The sequence below is a fragment of the Hermetia illucens genome, chromosome 1 (genome assembly GCF_905115235.1).
Source record: "Hermetia illucens chromosome 1, iHerIll2.2.curated.20191125, whole genome shotgun sequence".
NCBI classification, from domain to species: Eukaryota; Metazoa; Arthropoda; class Insecta; order Diptera; family Stratiomyidae; genus Hermetia; species Hermetia illucens.
The window spans coordinates 210,277,412-210,300,865 of NC_051849.1; the positions used below are offsets into that span (position 1 = coordinate 210,277,412).

General features: G+C 42.4%; 1 protein-coding gene across 7 annotated transcripts in view; it reads right to left on the reverse strand.

The window, feature by feature from the left end:
• Positions 1-23,454, reverse strand: part of LOC119652409 (rap1 GTPase-activating protein 1) — a 677,182-nt gene that overhangs the window by 252,656 nt on the left and 401,072 nt on the right. For 3 of the 7 annotated variants that reach the window (XM_038056566.1, XM_038056557.1, XM_038056576.1), the window contains exon 1: positions 1,654-2,716. The exons of the other annotated variants lie outside the window; for them this stretch is intronic. In XM_038056566.1, the coding sequence (XP_037912494.1) occupies positions 1,654-1,743 (90 nt within the window). In that variant the 5' untranslated portion in view covers positions 1,744-2,716. Of the gene's footprint in view, positions 1-1,653; positions 2,717-23,454 lie in introns of those variants that run through there. 7 annotated transcript variants of the gene reach the window in all.

The window sequence follows — 23,454 nt, forward strand, 5'->3', positions numbered from 1 at the left end:
CTCAGAGCGGACGACCCTTAGTAGATTTTCGCCAATTTGAGAGCAAAGTTCTAGCGACGTATCTTTTCTGCCCGGCGCAGTAAATTTTTTCCGTATTCGTAGTTAATTTTTCTGTCGCTTCCTTTATAACAAGTCAGCACAGCCCATCAAGGAGGGACCTTTTATAGGTTATATCAAGGGTCAGACATAAGAGGATTAGAAGGCAACCCAAAGCCACGCTTCTTGATATCCAATTTTGAGTTTCAGCCTTGCTTTCAAGGCTGACAAAAATCTACTCGAGGGTTGTCTTTTATCCTTCCTATCTAATGGGTTGATGATATATAATGTACTTGGTTCTAACTGGGTAATTTTATGGACAGAGGGTCGACCTCGATTATCAGGACCGAGTCTGGATTCTTTTTTTCCTCCAATATAGGATTATTGCCAGCTAAACAACCAAAACTGGGGCTGAGGCACGAAACTATAAAAAGCGCACTGGAATCCACACTGAACCCAAAACACATTCTCCTAAAAGCCTCTAAATTAATCCCTACCGACATTTATTACCCAATTAGCAGCAATAAAGAAGCTTCAAACCAGGAAGCATATGAAGTCATTCAAACGTCTTTGCCTAGTCAAAAACCAGCACCTCGACATGTTATGTCACTCATCTTGCGCTCAAATGTTTTCATATGAAAAGCTATTAAAAACCTTGTCCAACCCCGTCATCCATCTCTTAAATAATTGCTCCAAACGCACATTCAAAAAGGTCAATTGAAAATTCAATGAACGCATTACGCTAACCATCCAACACCGGTCGATCCAGTGTCATTTTTTCCTATGCGAGTTGGCCGTTAAGCTTGGACATTGTTATTTAGCGACAACTTTCACTGTAAACAGAACCAGTTTCAGATACATTTTCCCAGTTTAAGTACGGCTACGGTGAGGTTTTGCGCCCAATCGTTACGAACATTCCTTTTTCGGAACGTAAGCAAAACGATGGAAGTTAATTAAGAATGAATATGTTTAATGTGCCCTAAATGGCAAATAAGGATTTTACCAATGCTCGTATGTGTGTCTATGCGCTGATTATGGAGGTTTGCGTCTAGTAAGCAAGCTGTTTTCCAGTAGTGACATAAGATGCAAAGATTATCTCACTAGCGGGAGACAACGATATTGGCTAGATGCGATTTCGATTAGTTAGCTCTGGGTGAATGGTTTGAATGAGCTCAGTTCTTGGTCAACCTGTTTCTTTCTTGAGGCTATGAGTGAACCTGCTCGTTACCCTATGGGCGGCCAACCAGCTTTTTGCTCTGTGTTGTACATACAGGCCTTGAAAGTCGACGAGATCAAGCCTTCCCATGTCCATGTTTTAAAGATATCCAAGAAAAATTTGCAATTATCCGGTAGAAGATACTTTGGAGGCCCTATTTGTAACACTGGGTGATACCACCTGGTAGGGTGTTATGATTTGGGCTTCAGCTGAAGTTCGAGGTGGCAAACAGAATTCGTCACAAAAGGATGACTCTAAGCGAATTAATTAAGGTATCTTTTGCCAATTTTTGTGCATTGCATGGGTCGCTATAGGAGTTTGCAAAAGAGTCCAAAAATATTTTAAAAAGGGTGCGACTAATTTAAAAAAAATCTTGTATATTAACGTAATTGCATAGCTACCTCAGAACGATTATTGTTATTATTGTTGTTGTTTGAATTTCCAATCGATGCCCGCGATCCGGGCAGATCGCGCCAACGCAAGACCCCCATAACGGCTTGACGCACCCACCGGCGCTCCGCTCCTTCACTGGTATATGCCACCTTCTCCTGCAATTCGAATAATCCAAAATCAAGGGATCTCCTCCTTTCGTCTAGGCAGCTTCACACAGTACCTTTCCCCCAAGGCCGTACTATCACCAAAACTATCTTTCTTTTCACGCAACCCAATTCCTGTAGCTAAATGTCCGCGTTAGATTTTTTTTTTCGACGCAAAAATTTACGTGTTTACCGGACTCTTATTGTTTTGACTGAGACATGAAGTATCTTTTTTTATTGCAAATATCTTTAGAGTGAGGAAACTGGTTTGCCCAAATGGAATTTTCGCGTGTACATGAATATTAGCAAGGTTGTTTCTCGGCATGCAATTTTGAGACCTTTAACGACGCAAAAAGCGACCCGCGAGGTAGGATCGGTTGCGAGTTGAGCGGTGAGTAAATGAATGGGTCAATATAGTCGGCGGTTAACGACTATACCTTTGAAGCCATTGGGAAGGAGCGATCCATTGATCGACGTTGAGGAACGCGATCAGGTTCTGGTGGAGCCAAATTTAAATGATTGGCAAACTTTCTACTGTTTTTATCTTATTTTATGTCTTCACAATTTTTTTCTGGCCTTAATTATTCACATTTAATGCTGGCGACACTTCACTCTCTGACCTCAAAATGCTAACAATTTGGTTATTTTTCACATTTCTAGATAGTTTTTATCCACATCAACTGATTTTTACATTTTGCAAAAATTTCACTCTCTATTCTCCCCTTTTTTGTTACATTTATAATCACTGCACGAACCTTAAATGTCGCGAAAATTCAAATTTTTTTAAATATCAATCATTTAAAAAAACAATCTTCACGATATTTCCCTATTTTTATTTCACCAACAATTCAACAAAATCATAGAACAGGACAACACAACACCTGGAACCATTGAGCGTTCTATCATTAATGCACATCACTGTGGTCAGCGATTACAGGAAGATTCTGTTGAGAAACACCGAACAGTGCGACACAGACGAAACACGCCGAACTGCGAACGGCACGAGACCTGTCTGGCAAATGTTTAGGTTCAAAATCGGCGACTGGCAGAGTGCCGTGTTGCTAGCGCCATAATTTCCCCACTCGACGCCGGTCGATGACGTCACGAAGCATGTCTGCAAAGCATTTGAGCGCAATCAGAGAATATGAGCAGACTCTGCAGAAGGTTGAGAGTGCAACTGGAGGAGGGGAAGTGTTGTGAGTGCATTTATTCCGGTGCAAAATGCATTCCGAAGCAGAAATACGAAGCGTGCGCAGAATGTTGCTGGGAGTGTTGTTGCCGGCATCGTGAAATGGGGAAATGTTGCGGTGTTCGTGGGAATTTTGCTTGATTGACAGTTATGGTGGTGATGGAGTTTGTTTTGGTCAGCGAATGTTGGGGGCTGGAGGGAATCAAGGGTTGACCTGGGACTGTAGCGCCATAGGAGAAAAATTGCTGCATGGAAATATAGAGAGATGCGTGAAGTATGGTAATTATGATTTATTATTGTCTTGGAGGGAGCTAAAACAAATTGTCAGAAACCGAAAAACGATGGAGCCCTTTATTCTATATTGGGGTCAATGGAAGTTGTTTTACATTCAAAATATTTTATGGGAATTCATAGATTGTTGGTGCTCATAAATATATTTTTTGATTTAAAAAAATGCCCTAACAGTTTCGAGTTGGTTTGAAAACGTCATAGACCTAACTCTCTGAGATCAATGACGAAAATTGTCGACGTCACAAGAACAAGAAACAAAATAATCCACCAAACATTGCTGAATTGAAGGATATAATCGCCCGACCTGTGAGGATCCTCATTCCCCCGATGGGGCCCATGAGATGACGATCTCCGCATTCCCTGTGTTCACCTTATGTACTTTGAAGAGCTTCCAAGTGATTGCTAGTTCCGTGGCTTGCAAGGAGGCACTAAATTCCGTTGATTTGAAGTTTATTACAATTGGCGCCCAATGTGGGGCAGGTTAGGAATACATAAAATGGACAAATAGGGGCAAACCAATTCTTCAAATTTTACTTTCCCTGTGATTTACAAATATAAGTATGTAGAGGTTGTATTGACTTCTATGGCAGGGGTAACCAAAGTGACCATTCGATGGGTTGCTCTGCATTTTGGAATATAAGATAAAAATTAACGAAAGCTGAAGTACGAAGCAAAAATTTGAACATCTCCGTTTGAAATTAGAGATAAAGTGGGGCCGAACTATTGAGGATGAAAAAGGAAAGGCTAAGCCAACTACGTCCACTTTTCATTAACAGTCCAAAGTCAGTTGTCCCTTCATCTCGGCGAAAAAAAAATAAATGTAATAATTGCCAAGTTTCCAAACAAAAAAAAGTTTCCTTTTAACAGTCAGGGAGGTGTTGGGAACCAAAAAATAGGCAGGGAAAGATAGGGGAGGACACTTTTCCGAATCACGGACGATAATGCAGCAGGAGTTCATAATTTCAGACATCTCTGGAAGGGCAATAATGTACGAGATTTAGAGTGTCAAAACGAAACAAAAATCACAAGTTTTCTGAAGCATTCCACCGTAGAAGGCAAAAGGGAACGCTACAGGACGAAATAGGAATAAGACGGAGGAATAGTTACTTTAAAGGAAACATCCGAATGATGGGTCCCACTTTCGACTTGAAGATGACCGTTTCCCTTCACGGAGTCATAATACGGTTCAGCCAAAACTATGATGAGGGGTGACTAAATCAAGGCGTTGAATGGTAAGGACCTTAAACTATAATATATTTTAGTGGCTCCCATCTAGATAATTGCCCTATTTTTGGATGTAGCTATGAAGCACTACGAAATTTCAACTCAATTGTGAGGCGGGTTTGGGTTTTAAGGATTTTTGACTTCGAGAATATCCATTTAAAGGCTTTTAGTTGGATACCAAGGACTAAAGGCAGTATCAAATCCGAGTCCTTTTTCACCGCGCATTTAGGGTCGTTGTCGGTAGTACCAAGAAAAGGAAGCCTTGGTGCTGATAATTTAAATGACCAAATTCAACGACTCTATTGCAGCACTCCATAGTCATAAGTCGACCGCTTTTCGGAGGTCGGCCATTTTGCGGAACACGATGATGTTAACCAATGATGACTGAGAATGAAACGGATTTGTCTTAACCTTCTAAGTAGGGAACAAATTTTCCAAGGAGTATTATTCGAATTGGTTATGGAGTCAATACCTAAATCGAACAAATCGAGTCATTCTTACATTGCCGATGTATTTGAGGCTACACTAACTTGTGCCTTTCCAGCAAATCCAGGGCAAGATCAAACTCAGACTAAAGCCTATAAGTCACTCCTTGATGGATAAATAGGCGGTCATCGATTATATTTTCTTTGGATCAGCTCCTTCACAAGAATCTGCTAAGGAGAGTTCGAAGGCAGATTGACTGAAGCCCATCTGTGCAGACTACGCCACTACTTGGTACTACGAGTACTACCGTGCAATCTGTGGAACCTTATAGTATCCGGCATTTCGCTCAAGGGTATGGTGATAAAATTATCATGAGATCACCAATCGTTCTCAGAAGAGGTACAATAAGCTTCGAGTCTAAAAGAAAAATCGTGTGAATGGGGGAATCTTACAATAAACTTCCATAAGGCTAGTCTCCTGGCGGTTACCGAAAAGATATAAGCTAAAAGTTGGATGAATTAAAGGTGCTTTTGCTTTTTGATGAGCAGTTTTGATTATCAAGTGACGCCAAATGTCCGGCAGAGATATTGGATATGTCGGTGAATTAAAACAAATATCCCAAAAAGGTCGTAGGTAAGACATAAGTATTGACACTTCACATTCTATTCCAAATAAACCAAGTTGTGGGGAAGTCTGTGCTAACTTATGCCTATAGTACCTAAACGGAAACAGAGGCAAGCTGGGAAGAAACTATAGGACCGGCTACTTTTGGATTACGGGTGCCACGAAGAGCATACCCAGATTTGCCTTGGAAATTTTGGAACAATTGCCACCATTGGGACCTCATATCAAAAGGAGATTTGAGGCTCGCAGCGTGCAGTCGCTAGCTGAAAGGTATGTGAACAACGGTAGCATATGAGCTTAGGAAAATCCTTAAAAAAGTCACAAACCCAGTCTTGGGAATGAGCAGCGATTTTACGTAACTGAAGCACTGGTCTGATTTCAGAGTTGAGAGAATAATGGTAAGCAGGTCTGGAGCCAGTAGAATAATAGCCATCTATGGCACTAAGGGCTGTAATATACAGATGGATCTGAGACAGAAGACGATGCTGAAGGTGAGATACATGGATCGATTTCACAACTTGTAGGTCAGCATACCATGGTTTTTCAGCCGCCCCTGTACTCGTATATCATAAACTTGTGTGCCAGGAAGGATTTACAGAGGACGTACAAAGGTGCTGAAATTTACACTTTGCCTAACAGTCATAACCTCAGAAAAAACGCACTTGTTGGGGAAAACCAGCAAAACATGAAAACCCCAGCGATCGAGCGAGAAACTTGATAACTGTGAAACAGATGCAGTCCAGATCCAGATGACAATGAAAGGCAGAATTAACTTGCAAGAAAGGGGTTTCAATACGCACTTCTGGAAACGGAGCCTGTATTAGCAAAGCCGTAACTTCGAAAACCATGCGAGAGCTCAAGCAACTAGCCCATCGACGTCGAGATTAAGGTAGATTAAAATAGTCGAAATCTTGAAATTAACAGGTCTAATAACTGATCGATGTCCTCGACGGAAGTATTTGCATTCGACAGGGATCTGTAGTGAAGACCCAAAATGCCGACTATGAAATGAAGAGGACAAGACATCTTTCTACATCATATTGGACTCTCCCGCCCTATTATATTTTTGCTTATTCTACCCTATTTGAATTCCAGCCAGTTGGCTGAGGATATGAAAATATGAGGCTATGGAAGATTCAACTAGTCCCAATTGCCACTTCAAAGGGAAAGCATTTAACTCCAACGTCTTTCAAAATATAAGACTGGATTCAGATGAAGGTGATAGTAAAGATCACATCCAGGGTTTGATGAGAAAACTTCAAACCCTGAGGAAATACCTCTCTCTTCATTCCCTTCTCCACGAGTCTGAACACGGATATTGATAAACCGAGAATGAGCCTGAATTTTCAAGAAACTGTTGGCTTCCAATGATAATGAATTAAAGGGGCCAACACAGTGACTATTTGCTAATATTCTTTCTGTTGTTATTTGAAGCACTAATCGCGACTGTTACTCAAAAGCTTTAAGCCTTCGTTAATACTTGTCTACGCCATGTCATCGGTGGAACAAGGTGGAAATAGCAGTGCATAGGTCAGACTTTAACAAGGAATAACAATTCCATGGTTGAGAATAGTAGAGGAGTGAAGGCTTCTCGAGAAGACCTAGAGGGAGATGAAGCACATTCCTGCGAATTGCCAGCAATTGTACATAGATATGGTGGATGCATTCTGCCCCATTTCGGGGATATTGGCCACCATACGTAATAGCATCATTTAATCCGTATAGATGAGGATAACCCAGCCTGGAGAGTCTATAAAGGCAATATCTATGGTAGAAAAAGAAGAAAAGACAGGCCCTGCCTAAGATAGATGGTGTAGGTCAGGACACCAGACAGCTTTTAGGGATATCAAATTCTACGAGTTGCTCCCAATCATGGAATATAATAAAGAGGAAAGTATGAACACCATCTTTTTGATTTGAAATTAGAGTGAGGATAAGGACAAACCATTGAGGACCGAGATGCATAGTCTGAGTTATTCGCCCCCGTTTTTCTTTCATCCCGACAGAGAAAAGGGTTATACTAGTTGCCGAGTTATTGGTAGAAGATTTAAATTTTCAAAACGGCACAGAAACTGTCTGTGGTATTCTACCGCAAGAAAAGGAAAGAAAGTCTACTCAAGAGGGTGGAATAGGAATGAGGCAGAGAAACATTTACTTCAGAGGGAAAAGGCAAATTAAACAAATCAACAATAAAATTTGATGCTACAATTGGCCAAAAACAAGTAACAAGTAGAGAGGTTACGGCACGGGGCTCCGAAAATACATCATCAACGGTCTTTGAGTGTTGATACTCAATAATCGTAGTGTCAGATTATGAAGAAATTTCGTATTAGAACCTAATTTTGTGCCACATTTGTTTCGGGGGATTTATCTGCCCGTAAGACCACCATCAAGACTCGGAAAAAACACATTCTCGCGTTCATTCCGCGAAAGCAAACAAACGGATAACAAAGGGGTGGCTTGATAAAAGCATTAAGTTGGCCTATATTAAGGCAAGAGAGGAGAGAAATGTCTAATCGGCCAGCCCTAGCTTGTCCTGTGTATAAAGTATTGGAGAAGCATAATCTCTAAGCACTCAGATCGTAGCGGTCCATCGTACTCGAAGCTTATTCTATAATAAGGGAATAAAGTGCCCAAATGATAGCTTCATAAGTAACATGGGTACCTTGTCAATACATAACGGCCGAAAATTATACGAATCTGGGCGAAAATTATACGGGACCCCATATTATCCCTTTTTTCACTTAAATTTTTATTTCGGGCCTTTTTACTACCCTCTCATCGGCTGGTGCTCAGAGATGGCGGCGAGGAAGGCGGGGCAGAAACCCCGTCGGCCAAATTAAAACTAAGTGGCTGAGGAGAATCTACTTGTGGTGGCACCGGGGAACGCTGGATTCACTTTGGTTTGCTGACCGTGATGCAGTACGCGAATGTTACAAGGTCTATCAGGACAATCAGATTCAAGTCTGGTCTGCACAAGGACTGAAATGACTTCGGTCACGAGACCTTACCAGGGGTATACTGGTACCATGGAAACCGGGATAGCCCCTGGAGAATGTGAATTCATCTCGGCTATTGCGGCTGGCCCCCTACTGGAAGCTTCATGGGAGTTGTGACTACATTCAAGCGAACAGAGACCTTTGAGTCTCAAACTGGGTGTTGGGTTTCAACAAGGGTGCCGTATTCCAAAGTTCGAGATAGAATTAGGTAGGTAATAGGTGATAAACTGAGCCATGCCCTCATTATAGGCTTGTACTGTTGTGCTTGTCTCAGCGGGGCTCTGATTGTGGTCACAAAATCAATGCGTATCTTAAGAAGACCACGGGGTTAAGTCCACCGGACAGGCGCTCACTTAAATCCACAGAGACATAGCCCTCTCAGCAGGCTTGCAGGATATATGTATATTCCATCAGTTTTCTGATATCGAGAAAAAATAGATACAATTCTTACCTAGAGATAGATTTATGTTGCCAATATATAAAAACCCACATACCTGAAAATAAAGAAGAATTTCATAAATTTTATTAGATTTTGATAAATAATGATTTTGATTGGCTTATGTATAGAAAATCTCTCAATTACTCACACATATTTGCAATATTACATTTAAAGTGTGAGAAAAAATCTTGAGCTCAGGATGGGTACCTTGAAGATTGTATAAAAAATAAGGACGCACACGCCGCATACATACTCTCCACCTGACTTTCGTGGACCGCAAATTCTTTTTCTCACGTAAGAAGTGGACTCCAGCTAACATGTACCTGTTTCACCCAAATTGAGCTAACAAAAATCGGAAAACTTAGGGACACAGTGAAGTCGCTGAAAATTTATGCTGATGATAAGATTTCCCGCTGCAAACGAGGAACAGTACACTGCAGCACCCAAAGAGCCGACAAAAGTACCAACTGACTTCTCCGTTTCCAGTCTATAATAATCCGCGGTCTCGACAGAAAAAATGGTCCTGAAGAAATTAGGTTATAACTCACCTCAGCGCATCCTTTTCTGGAAGTTCGCTCGGTTGCAAATGTTGTTCTCAGGGAGGACAATCTCTCGCTCTGTATCAAATCTAAATTTTAGTCTTAAAGAGACATTTCTGGATCCTCCCAAGGCGTTAAAGAAATTTCGAAGGTGAAGTAAATCCTCCACTACAAGATTATTTGAAAAATGAAACAAATGCCAACAACTGCCAAAATTGCGGGCATCCCTTCAAAATTGGTCAATAGTGCCTTGATGGGACATGCACATGATCAAGTCCCATGGCGGAAGTTGTGAATTGCTGAAACTGCGGCTAAACTGAATACGTTGCAAGTTATCGCGGATATAAATCTTATAAAGAAATGGAAACCAAAAGGAAAGCTGTTAAATCCCGACAACTGAGGAATCTTCGGTGAAATGGTGGCTTGATTGTTACATAGCTTGGTCAGCATAGGTGTATCATAAGTCTCTTCCTAAAACAGCGGTTCAATCGAACCACAAACAGGCAGCCTATGGATTCCAAAGTAGGTGGAAACTCAGCCTTTGGCGCCCAACAAGGAGGAGCGATAATTTGTGCTGTCCGAAGTGGCTTTGATATTGACTAAGTCGCCCTTGAGCAAGACAATTGAATGCAATTTTAAAACAGGGCAACTGGGCCATTCCTTGAAAGTCTTGGTCAATCTTCAGTTAGAATTAAAATACCTCCTTTGTGCGCCAATACCACATTCAAACCAATGGATTCCCGAAATTTTCTGAGTCTACCACAACTCACCGTTTTGACCAACACCCTTAGTACTTCTCTTGAGGCAAAGAACAATTGCATATTCCTCCAGGAGAAAATCTAATTACTTAGGTCCTAGAAGTATACGTAAGATAGCTAAACGCTCGCAAATCAAATTCGGTAGCACAACAGCGAACTGATCACAAACTAATGAATGCTTGGGAGTTACACTTCACGAAGTCTTGCTATCAGTAAAGCAGGTCCTACTAACTGTGTGCCACACTGATCTAGTTGTATCACTTCCCAATTCGCAGTGTATAGGTCATGTGCGCGCTTGGGGACGATGCAAGAACCCTTAAGAATACGATGAAGGGTGAAGCTCAATTCGAACCATGAAGCAAAGAAAGCATCCGAAGCAGACAAAATGTCCTTGAAGGTCAACTGGAGGGGAGGAAGAAGAAAAAAATGTCAATGCAGGCCAAGCTCTTAACGCAAGCATAAAAAGAAGAAAGCTTTTCCAATTGTGGCACCAATTTCTCGAAGCTTCCTCGATCGCTGAAACACAATTGTTTAAAGACGAACCAACAAATACGGGGGGTGATAGAAACTCAATTTTCGCCGAGTCCACATTTGAAAACACCAATTTATGTTTACTCAGTAAAGTGCCACACTACAAGGACTCCCCCGTCACTTCGGACTTAGTCCACAATTACCCGCGACCTTAACAGGGAAACCGATCCTTAAGAAATTACGCGGAGCTCACCTCAGAAATGAAGAAATTCCAAGCTATTGAAAGTCGATGAGTTCGCAAGTAATTCTCTACTTTACGATATCATGTTACAAATGAAAGTCAGACAAATTTGGTGCAGAAACCTCAAAGGGACTTTTCACAAAAAAGGAATCAAAGTCATTGCGGAATAAAAAGTTTTGCTTTAGTAAATTAATTCCCTGAACACAATTATTCAGCAAATAGTGGCGAACTTCTGCAAAAACGAATCAATCCAGAAATTTGTAGATAAAAAACCTGGACCTGATATGTTTCTGTATACAGACATACTGACGGGTAAACCCAAGTCGCGGAACTTCTTTTTTACTGGGAATCGGGAATCTCAGACTCAGGACTACCCTTAAGAAGGGAGTCAGAGGGTTCACGAGATGTTAGAAACAAAACAAATTACGTGGATGAAAATCCGAGAAATACAATGATCCAATGACACTGGAAGATCGCATATCCTTGGGGAATCCTTTGAGACTCAGCTCAGTACCATCCGCCTCGAAACGATCCGGCCTTAATTGTGACTGTTGAGGCAAGAGTTAAAAAAATTTCTTCTCCGAAGGCTCCAATAAGTTAGAGAAATTTCGGCCATAAAAACCGCAATGAAACCAGTAGATTCTGTGTCTTCTACAACTTACCGCCTTGACACACAAAATAAATGGTAGAAAATCAGGCAGACCTGATACTCTTTAGCTGTTTTGGAAAACTGGATTAATAATGTTTATTTTTCAGCCATCTTGAACGTAGAAAAAATCGTGGTGAACTGAAAGAAAGACATCTCCGCCGAACCACTAAATTTCAGGCCCATTTTTCTACTTTCCAACCTGGGAAGACGTTTTAAGAGAACTTGACCAACTGAACTTATTCAGCACTTTAACCTCAAAAGCAACATTTCCAATCATCAGTTCGGGTTCCTCATAAACATGGAACGCAACTAACACTGAGGTACCTTTTCGTCACTGTAGTCTCTAGACTGAACTTCAAGAATGAATCGACTGTAGCAGGCGCAATAGATGTAGAAAAGACCTTTGAAGTTGTATAGAAAAACGGACTTATATACAAACTTATCGAAAATTACTTCCAATTCAGAACGTCAGAATTCCGATCAGTTTCTTCGAAGATAAGATCCCTTATGTCAAGGTGGGAAATGAATCTTCTATCTCGTGCCAGTAAGATTAAGAAAACCACAAGGATCTATTTCAAGACCTACCTTATGCAACATGTTCAAGTTTGTCGTTCTTACTTCTGAGACCGGCAACGACAGTATCCAACATGGTGATGACATACTTGCCTTCGCGTCAAGCCTTCGTTTCAACAACGTCGCCCAAGTAACAGAGAGATACTTGGCACTTCTCTGCAGACTAAAACACAATTGTATGCCTTCAAGAGAAAATCTGGATACTTAGGTTCTGGAAGCATCAATAGTACACCTAACTAGTCAAAAATAAAAATCATAAACATAGCAGTGAGCAGGTCACAAACTCTCAAATACTTGGGAATCCATTTCTTAAGCTTCTCAAGTTTAATCTTGGAAGTTGTTAACACTAACCAACCGCGTGCCGTGGAAATCTTAGAAAGACGCTGCTGCGCCAGGCTGCACCAGTGTGTGGGATTCACACCCACTAAAACCCCCCCCCCCCACTCTTCCGCCCCTCCCCGCGGGACCACCGTGAAGTATTACTTGGCGGGGGAGGCTCTGCTTGCCTACACCAGCTCGTTCATGTCGCGTCTCTGTCGCGCCGCCTTCCGAGCTCGATCCAACTCCAGGAGTTTTGTCTGCACCACGACTACTGCCTCATTTACCGTCATCCAGTTTTTCTCCGACTTCAGCATCTCTTCCACCAGGTTGGAGGACTCGATGTCCGCCCCCAAGATGCTGTTCAACTTCCTTTTCTGTTGCAGAAACCTGGGACAACGGAACATAACGTGCTCCGGGTCCTCGGGTGTAGTACCGCACTCAGGACAGTTGGGAGACTCGTCCAACTCGAAGCGATGCAAGTACTTCCTATAGCTACCGTGACCCATAAGGAACTGTGTCAGGTGGTAATTCAATTCTCCGTGCTTTCGGTCGACCCATTCCTCGATACACGGGATCATTGTATGGGTCCCCTGGCGCTTGCCGGAGTTATTCCACCGTTGTTGCCACTTTCCACACAATTCTCTCTTGATGGCTTTTCGAAAATCTGCATTCACCTTGGCTGGATTTGCCTTCCATTTTTCATAGAGCCAGTGTGCGTTGCTCGCCAGAAGATCTACAGGCATCATTCCCGCGATGACACACGCTGCCACCGTCGACGCCGTCCTAAATGGGCTTAGTGCAATTGGCCGGTATGCCGAACTTATCTTCCTCCGGTTTACAGCGTGGTTCAACGCTCCCGCCCAGACACGGGCCGCGTATAGCAGGATCGACTTCACCACTCCCGCGATGAGTAGCCTGCGACTATACTTCGGCCCTCCCACGTTAGGCATTTGCTGCCTTCTCCCGCGTATAATCCAAGTGTCCCTTGAAACTCAGTTTGACATCGATCATCACTCCCAGATATTTGACAATTGATTTTGAGACGAACTCACGATGACCAACCCGGATATTAACCTGTTGTTCTTTCTGCTGTTGGTAATGAGAACCCCCCCCCCCCCCCACCGTCTTTTCGTCCGCCAGGTCTACCTTCGGCATTCGTAACCATGACTTGATGGTATGAATGGCTTTATTTGCATAATGCTCCACATCCTCGGGATGCTTTGCAATTACAACTACCGCCAGGTCGTCTGCAAAACCAATCAGCGTTGCTTCCTCGGGCACGCGTAGGCCAAGCACTCCGGCGTACATTATGTTCCACAGCAGTGGCCCCTATACAGAACCTTGAGGCACACCTGCTGTTACAATGTACTTCTTCGACCCGTCGTCCGTCTCGTACCAGAGAAGTCTTTCTGAAGGGTAACTCTCGATTAGCCGAGCCAAGTAACTAGGGACACCCAGTTTGGCCAAAGCGCCTTTAATCCAGCCCCAGGTGGCCCCAGGAGTTAAAAGCATTTTTGACGTCCAGCGTCACTAGAGCAAAGCATTTGTCCATGGCCATTGCATTTCGAGCCAATTTCACGACCTTTGCTACTGCATCGACCGTAGAACGGGCTCGCCGAAACCCATATTGCCGCTCTGAAAGACCACCCGCAAGCTCGATGAACGGGAGCAGCCTGTTGTATATCACCCTCTCTAACATCTTCCCCATGGTGTCTCAGAGACAAATAGGGCGATATAAAGAGGGCACCCTGGGTGGTTTTTGGGGCTTCGGTAGCAACACCAGCTTCTGCCTCTTCCACTGGGCGGGAAATACTCCTTCCGCCACGCACGATTCGAATGTGCTTGCGAACCACCTTGGTCTGGCCTTGATCGCCACCTTCAGAGCCTTGTTCGGAATTCCATCCAATCCCGGGGCCTTGTTATCCCCAGTACGTCCGCAGAGTTCCCGAAGTTCCCCTTCGGTAACACCCGGGATCGAGAAGACGTCCTGCTGAGCTGCCAGTTGGGGTTTACTTTCATTCTGCTCCTGCTATGGGAAAACAGTTGTAATTACTTGCAACATGGCATGTGGGCATGTCACTTGAGTTGATTTTTGCCGGCGGATCTTGTTCATTACAACTTGGTAGGCTGTATCCCACGGATTCGTATTAGCCTCCATGGAGAGCTTCTGGTAGCATTACCGCTTGCTTCTTCGTATGGCCTTCTTAAGGTTGCTTCGCAGATCCCTAGATTCCTCCTCACGCTCCTGGTGCTCCGGCCTTCCCCTTGACCTGTGGGAAAATCTCCTCGCCCGGAGACAAGAGGATCTCAAGGCAGTGATCTCCTTGTTCCACCAGCAGTTTGGCCTCTTGCCGTGGTGCAAATGTCGTCGTGGCATCGTAGCGTCGCATGCTTCGGTTACACGCTGAGGTAGCTGTGTGACCCTTTCCACCGGATCATTTGCTCCCTCCAATGCCGCCAGCAATGTCTCCTCCTCGAAAGCTCCGATAGACCAACCAACCGCTTTAGCCTTTCTATCTCCAGAGCGTCGTTGATTGCTTCCTCGGTTTTTGATGCTGACGAAGATGGCCTGGTGGTCACTGTGGGTGTGGTGCTCACTCACTTGCCTTACTGATGTAGTTGTATTCATTCTAGTCAAACTCTGGAACCGGCAGAGTGCAGGTCATGTGTAGCATAGGGAAAGCTCAAAAATCCTCAAGAACACGTTAAAGGATAAAGCTTAAGGTAGAGGGACCATGAAAAATCTGTAAGGAGACAAAATGCGACTAGAGGGGGTCGGTGTTAAGATCTGGAAACTGGAGAACTTGGTCAGCTAACCGAGATTTTTGGAGGCAATATTATCTGGACGACAGAGCTCGCTTTGGACTGTTATGCCGTTGATGATGATGATACTGGAAGGTAGAGGTATTCGTCATCTCGGATACTTTAATGCCCAAATTAATTCCCAATCGGGTAAGACTCTATTGATACAAAGTCCATGATGTAAGGCTCTTATGCTTTCAACTAAGTAAACAAAGATTTGCGGCTGTTATGAACCCTTGAGATCACTAGATAGTATGTTAAACTCTTAAATTTATGACCTATCCAATCGCAAAGGGTGATTCATCGTAAGTGTCATAAAACAACTTACAAACACCATACCCCATATGAACATCTTTCAATAGAGGCGCCAGTCCTTATTGCTGTTTATCATAATTTCAAAAGGCACTTATATCATTATCATGTCCATAAAGAAATGAAATTCATCACCATTCGCCCATTCTCTTGAAATCTTCTAGTGCAGTTCCATGTTCTATCGCTCAAGACAGTGAAGCAACAACATCCACGGAAAGCTAACTAAATCAATGGCACGCCACTAAAAAAGACACGTCCCCCTTCCTCGACCCATCTTGTCCTCAGACTCACTATACTCCCACAATACACTACTCAAGAGTTTGTTGACACAACGCGAACTCCTCCTCCTCATTCACTAATTAGATCTTTTCCTAACGCTGTTTCGTTGTTGCGATAACAATCACGAACCAACCAACAACATGACTCCCAAGCGCCATCATCGTCCATAAATTGTGTCAAATAAAAATTGCAGACAACAATATTATTCCCTTCATTATTAATTTATTTTTAATAAGATCCTTTAAGGAGGATAGAATGTGAGCGGCGTTCTTCTTGGCGCATTCCGTGTCAATAAAAAAATGAGTCAGTGCATATACAAACCAGGACATCATGGGATACACTGAGGAACGCTAACAAGGACTGTCAAGGGATTTTATGTTGTGTATGAATGCTTGATGGAAAATATAGAACAATAGAGTGGAGCTGAGAAAAAACAACCCCAGGAAGAGAATGGAAACGAGGCTGATGAGATCATTAATGGAGGTCACTTGTTCCCTGAACGGTGCTAATTTTGATGAATTTGAACGTAATTTGGTAATAAATTTTCGAGTGAAACTGAAAATAGATGATATCAAATGTGGACCTGAAATTTATGGGGATATATTACTCATGGAGGCAGACCATAATTCTAACGCATAATGGAGATTGGAGTGTGTTTTAATTATGGTGAATAATTAGTTCGTTTTCCCTATTTCCAATATCCGGGAAAATTAATGGTCCTTATTCGGATTAGATACTTTATCACGCAGTATCGGGGTTAGTTTAGATACAAATCGTTGAAATGATTAAGAAGCGTAGATGACAGTGGATACATCACACAAGAAGGACCTTCACTTCACAGGAAAGGAGTAAATGGTAGCACCTTACCTCCTACTTCGATAGTCAATAGTTCAAACGCTTGAGACTCCAAAGAAATCTTCAGAGAAAATCCAGTCTCTGCAGCTTAACAAGGGAGGATACGATTGAAAAAGTAAGTCATTCGGGAGAGCAAATCCGAGAAAGCCAAAAAGATCTCTCTATAAACTTTTCGAAACCTAAGGAGTTAACCTTACACGAGTAAGTTCTGGTATTGAAAAGTGAACTGGTTCCTTACGGCATTTTTAGCAGCGATCAACATTAAGCCATAATAAACCTTGATTATAGCAGATTCAACCTTTAATGTAGCTGGTCTGATCGATTATCTTCAAGGAGTCGATATCTACACCAATATGAATGCGGATGGTCTTATCAGAACTCAACTCGGTTCACCTAGGTTGGATATTTTTTAGCGAAGCTTCAAGCTTGACTGGAAAACTTAGTACCTTGCTATGTTTCTCTGGGGGCCTAGGATTCGTGAGGAGGTGCACGCTAGCTTGCAACAAAATCTGGAACGGAACTTGCGAAGAAGATTTCCTATTAACACATCTAGGGGATGCTGATGGACTATAGTTTGTTCAAACACTACGATGTGGAAAATAGGTTAAGGCAACCAAAATTGAAGGCTTTAGCCCAACTTTTTCAAATGGAGTAGAAGCTCGACATAAATTCATCCTAGACGATGGAGTACAATTGATTTCTACAGGAATACTTGACCTTGGGGCACATGACCCAAGTTGGATAATATCCAGCAGCGCGAATGTATTCTATTTACTCCATCTAGGCAAAAATTCAACTTGATTTTACGCAAATTCCTCCACAGAAAGGAATCGAACATGGAAAAGAAGTTCAGGAGGATCAATATTCCCGAAAAACAGCGGCAATTTGATCGAATTCTTTGGCAAAACGATTCTATACAGCAAATAAAGGAATTACTACTGAACAAAACTTACATATGAGACAGCATGTGTTTCCAAACTTTCCGATAATTATTACGGCTAGATAGTCTGTAAATTGACATCAAGTCCTGCTGCACAAAGCATCTTCCATTTTAGCCCGGCGCTCCCTTCTTACAACGTAAGGAACCGCTATCTTACCTTGACCATTTCGTGATCAACAACAAGTAACATTAGCGTAAATACGAACCCAAGGACGTTTTCAATCCTAGCAGCCGTTCCTGGCATCATTGGCAAAGATGCCTTTCTCCTTGATATGCATCTGCCTTTGACAGCACCTGATTTCGGAAACGCTAATTGGCGGCTCATTGATAAATCCTTAAAATACAAGCTATCCCAATTCCCCTGCCTCAAAACAACCGTGTTTCAAACGATGTCATTGGTAGCATAGTTTGTCAGTACACTGAAGCAATTCAGGACGAAATCGTACCAACCCTGTGCCTCAATTACCGAAACCTCATCTCCTTTCCGGACGAAATCCTCCAAGATATATACAACAAAAAAACCTTATGGCGGATGTTATTTAGATATAGATATTCTCTGCGGTATTCCTTCCTGAAATGCGAGATCCACGACCTCGACACTTCTATCCGTAATAGAATCCACATCCTGTATACTAACTATTTCCACAACCGCTTGTCTAATATAGAACTGGACCCAATTACGTACGGGAAACTCCGTAAAATCTCTCCGCAACTGGGCAAGGCAGCCAGTCCGAACAACATCCTATCCCAAAACATTTTTCCTCCCAAAAAGGCAAACATTCTTGCGAACCTCTTCCCCAAAGCCGAAGTCATAGCACAAATAGGCCCCCCTCCTTAAATCCATACCATCATATCCCAAACAACCAACCAATCTGGTCTATTCAAGTACGTACTTCTACCAACCAGGCTTACTGGCTCTATCGCACTAATTTGCATTGTCAAGCCCAAATCCGACGCAAAGCTCATGAAGAAGAGTAAAAACAAAAAGTCCACTGGGCTTGGCCAAATGCCAACCATTATCCCTAAAAAATGTTCTGATACCATTAGTCCCTTCCTCTCCTCTGTAACTAATCCTATCCCTAAGAAAAAACGAAAATCCTCTTCTTCCCGATAGTTACAGGCCTACCTTCATTTTTTCAACCTCCGCCAAAATCTTCGAGCACTGTGATGGGAACAATACTATCCCAAATTTCCATTTCGCCAATTGAACAGGTCATTCAGTTGAATACGCCCTCTTAAACCTTAAACAGACATATTACTCGGGATTCATCGCAAGACAGCTACCGTAGCCGCTTTTAGCGTACCAGACGGTCGGCAATCCCAAGTAAAAGTTCAGCAGCAAGCTCTCCTCACCTTATTTCAGCCTTGTTCAAATCCTACAAGGATCCGTCCTTTCTGCAACCTTTTTTCATTTTTGACAGCAGATGTTCCCAGGCCCGTTCCTTACCGCAATCCCATCAAGATTCTGGAATCTACCGATGACCTTATAGTTTATATCTGCACTAACGATATAATATGCGAGCAAGAGGTCTAGATTCAAATTTAGATGAGCTTTACCGAAAAGTGTCAAACGATTGTCTTCCGCGGAAATAAGATGAGGATGACTCCAAAAATGTCTTCTGACCCCAAGAATGCTGCCCTCACCTTTGATCGTATTTGGATTTAACTTCTGGGCGGATATCTTCGCCACTGTACCGGCATATTTAAAAAGGACGATGGTATAAGGTATACATCCAACGAGATCCTCTACAATTCCACCCAAACGCCGCACATAGAAGCCGTGATGGCCAAATAAGCGGTGAAATTTCTAAAAAGGTGTCAGTCACACCTCAACCCTCTAGGTGCCGAGATTGGGATTGGGTTCGACGACGAATATTTCTTCCATAAAAACTAAATCCCGTAGCTCCTTACTTCGCAAACCTAAGGCTCAAAGGCTTCAGAGCTTACTGAGCCTTTTTGTACCGATCCCGCCTAACAGTTGTTTCAGACATCTGAGCTTGGTGGAGGAGTTCCCTTGCGGGAATCGTTTTTTGCAATTCTGAGTTTCACCATGGTATTTACTCTTTTTTTTTTGTAGTAGTTCTAATTATTTGGGTTCCTCCCTCAATTACGCAAACAGATTTGAGACGCCTTCCCCGGGGTCGCAACTCGGGCTCTAGTTTGAATGTCGTCCAATTTGTCTGACATCGTTTGACACTTGCCAATCATTAGCAAGAGTCACCATGCCGGGGGATGCCACTATGATATCCATGACCTCTCTCTTCATTGCATTCAAGAAAGTGGGTTCGTTACCCAAGTTGAGGATCTGCAGTTCGGTTCCTGTCAAATATTCTAAGTCTGGATATTCTTGTGTTGATGTTACAACATTTTCCTTTTGTTTCCATGTTTATACTCTTGGCGTGCTGGAAAACTCTTATGAATGTTCCCTTAGAAACCCAGTTGCCGTCATAGGGTTCGTTCGCCCTGTCGTCTTCTATAGTCCTGAGTCCGGGCCGACTGTCATAGATAATGAACGGAGCGCCGCGGTAACGGAGATGAAGATTCTGCATTAGATTACTGGTATAATAAATTTTCATCATAAACGAAATGAGAACATCCGCGATCGATATGGAGTCGCATACATCGTGGTAAGGATGCGAGAGAGGTATCTTTGAGAACTGACTATTTAAGATAGGACGAAGCATCGAAGTCGAAAACGAAAAACGACAAGAACTTCGACCGAAACAACGAGGACTTGATAGGCTGGAAGGTGATTTGAAAGACTCTCGACTCCTCCTGGACCTAAGACCGAGAAAAATTTTGCATTCCACCAAGACGACCCAACTTCGTTACTAAACGTGACCAAGACTTCAAGAAGTCAAAAAGACCATACATTTGCGACTACAATTATGTAGAAAAGATGAATTTCCCCCGGGGTCCCCGGGAGTTGCGAGGGTCCAGAAGAGACACAGAATTAGATAGATAGCTTGGTGATATAGAGGAATCCCTTTTGATTCTGGAACCAGATTTTCTTCGACAGCCCTGCTCATGCATTACTTCGAGGAGGCATGCGAAGGATATTTATCAGTCCATCCGTTCGATGCAGAAACTGGGGGAAAAAGAAGATATAGACGAGAAATCCGGCACGACCTCAAATTAATGCTGTGCCAACAAAGGAAGGCTTACGTAACTGCTATTAGCGCCAAGTACTAAAGTCTGCGGTAGGTGTTAACTAAAACGGAAAATTATTTTAATTTGACGTCGACCTTTGAAGAGTCCGTCAAGATTTGAATTTTGACCACGTGAATCCTACAGGAATCTTTGCAGGAATTACGAACTAGGCTGGGAAAGCCGTGTCATGAAAGTATGACAGCGCAACTACGGCCATCCAAGTCTTATTTTAACTGAGTTCAAGAACATTTTTCAACAAGTGACATATAAGACATATTTTCCAGTACCGTTTTTTTTTCGGGAATCAGTCGTTCTCTTTCTCAGCATTTAATTCCTTCTAGAAAGCACTTTAAACTATCATCACCAACGACGCATCAACCGGTATCCAGTCTAAGACTACCTTATTCAGGAACTCCAAATACCCCGGGTTTTGCACCGGGATCCACGAATTCCATATCCCTAAATATTGTTTAGCGTCCTAGACAATGCCTTCGCTACATCGGAGGGAGGGGTCAGCCTCACTTTCTTCTTCTTTGTCAAGCGGAATAGTGAACCGATTAACCTTCGGGACTTCAGGACTATAAAGAAGTCTAAAGAAACTTTAAGTTACTTGTGCAGCGAAGTGAGAGAAACAGTCTATTCAGAGACGAATAAGTGTGGGTCTCCAGAGGGCTGCAATTGTTTCAATCAAAAGCCATAAGCCATCACATGCACTCATTTTATCATTATCCAGAGGTTGTTTCCTCACGAAGGGAGAGATCGTGCCTGTCATAAGAGACTTAGAGAAGAATAAAAGTAAAATTTCTTAGAAGAATAGTAGTAATCAGAAAAGTGGTACTGAAAATTTGCAATAGGTTATGCGGAAACAAAACTTTGGGTCTAGAAGGCAAACCTGTTAAGGCCTTCAGGTTCTCCCTTAAAACAAGGCGGGACACGTTTACCAAGTTGGATGTTCCATCCAATTTTCGCTATTCCCAGAATTATGGGAGTGTTAGAAGCTTATGTTAGTATCTAAAGCTGTCAAACCTTCAAGTGGGGCATCCTCTTTTCGTGCCATAAATTTTTTAAGTGCTGAGGGAGGGAGTGTTGAAATGGGTGATAACTGCCCTGAGTGGTTGTGGTTTGGTAGGGTCTCAGATTGGTAATCTGATTTCTGTGAAGCCATCTAAATGTAAAGCTAGTTAAGCTCGGTTAAAAATGTCCGGACTGAAGAATGCAGACTTTTCCGCTGGGGTAGAATTTTTCTCTCGGAACCGGAGTAGAAATTTCAACAACAAACAAACAATAGACCCCGGGTTATTCCGCAAAATTTTACCCCGGCCCAAATTTTATTTCTACAGTCCTAGAGGAATGCATAAAATTTGGTCAACTGGAAGTAAATCGAGAGGTTCCTAGCGATGACTGATATTTGTAGTTATCTTCTTGCTGTTATCGACTGCGGCGCCTACTGTTGTTACCATCACGATCTCCAGAAAGCCATGGTAGTGGTGATAGTTACAAAACATAGTAAGGATATCCAGTTGTACTCACATGAAGACAAACTCTTGGGACAGGAAACGGAAACAATGCTCATCACCTTCTAAGCATTCATGTATAAATGATCATTTCAATGCCTCCTCAAAATTTCTACCACAAAATCGCTATTCAATCAATTATCTAAAAGTCAAGTTATCAAAATGATCACTACTCTCTTTCTTGGTTTTCCCTATAAATTGCATCGTCTGGTCATATACCTACCAATGATGTGCCAGCATATGCATTTTTGCCTAGCGGATTAGCTCAAGCAATTGCAAAATAATTGCTTATTCACATATTGCTGCAAAACATTTGAATGATTGCGTTTCTAATTATTTTTGGAGTGGATGCGATTGAAACTTCCTCATGAAAAGTACCGCTGACGTTGTTTTTGGTCTCTGGCGGGAGACTCGTAGAAAAAATCAAAAGGGGATTTAGTTTTGAGCAAGCCAAAGTTTATATCTAGAGGGTTTTCATCTCAAGGATTGGGGAAAGCTCTTGGTGAAAAGGGAATTCGTTTGCGTGGCAAAAAGGCTTACTTGAGTACCGCAGATTGAAAAATTGACAGACTTATGTTCATCTAAATTGTGGTAACTCCCTACCCAGTGATCCCATTACTGTCGTCAAACGTTAAGAGAAATCTAACAATCGTCTCAAAGTTTAATACACATATACATAATCGCCGTAAAAAGAAATAACGTCCTGGTGGATTAAGATGAAAAGATCAACCTCTTTCTCAGGTCTGGTTTGTTATTCTCCAAACTGACCATATAATTAAGGAAGTTTTTTCATCAAATTTTAAATCCTACAAAAACTAGGCTAGTTAATTCCCCGAAGTTGATGCCAACTTTTTGCTGAGATCTTTATATAAAAGCTGTGTCGGTCCCGATTGATTGAGTTCAACATTGATCGTGAAATCATAGATGCAACAAAAACCAATCATTTTTGCATACAATCGAAAATCGGATACTGATTTGCTTAATTTATGAACAGGAAAGGAAAAGAAAGAAATCATGTTAACTGGGTGTAAATGTAACAAACGAGAGTGTAAAAAAAACCCGCTGTTTTC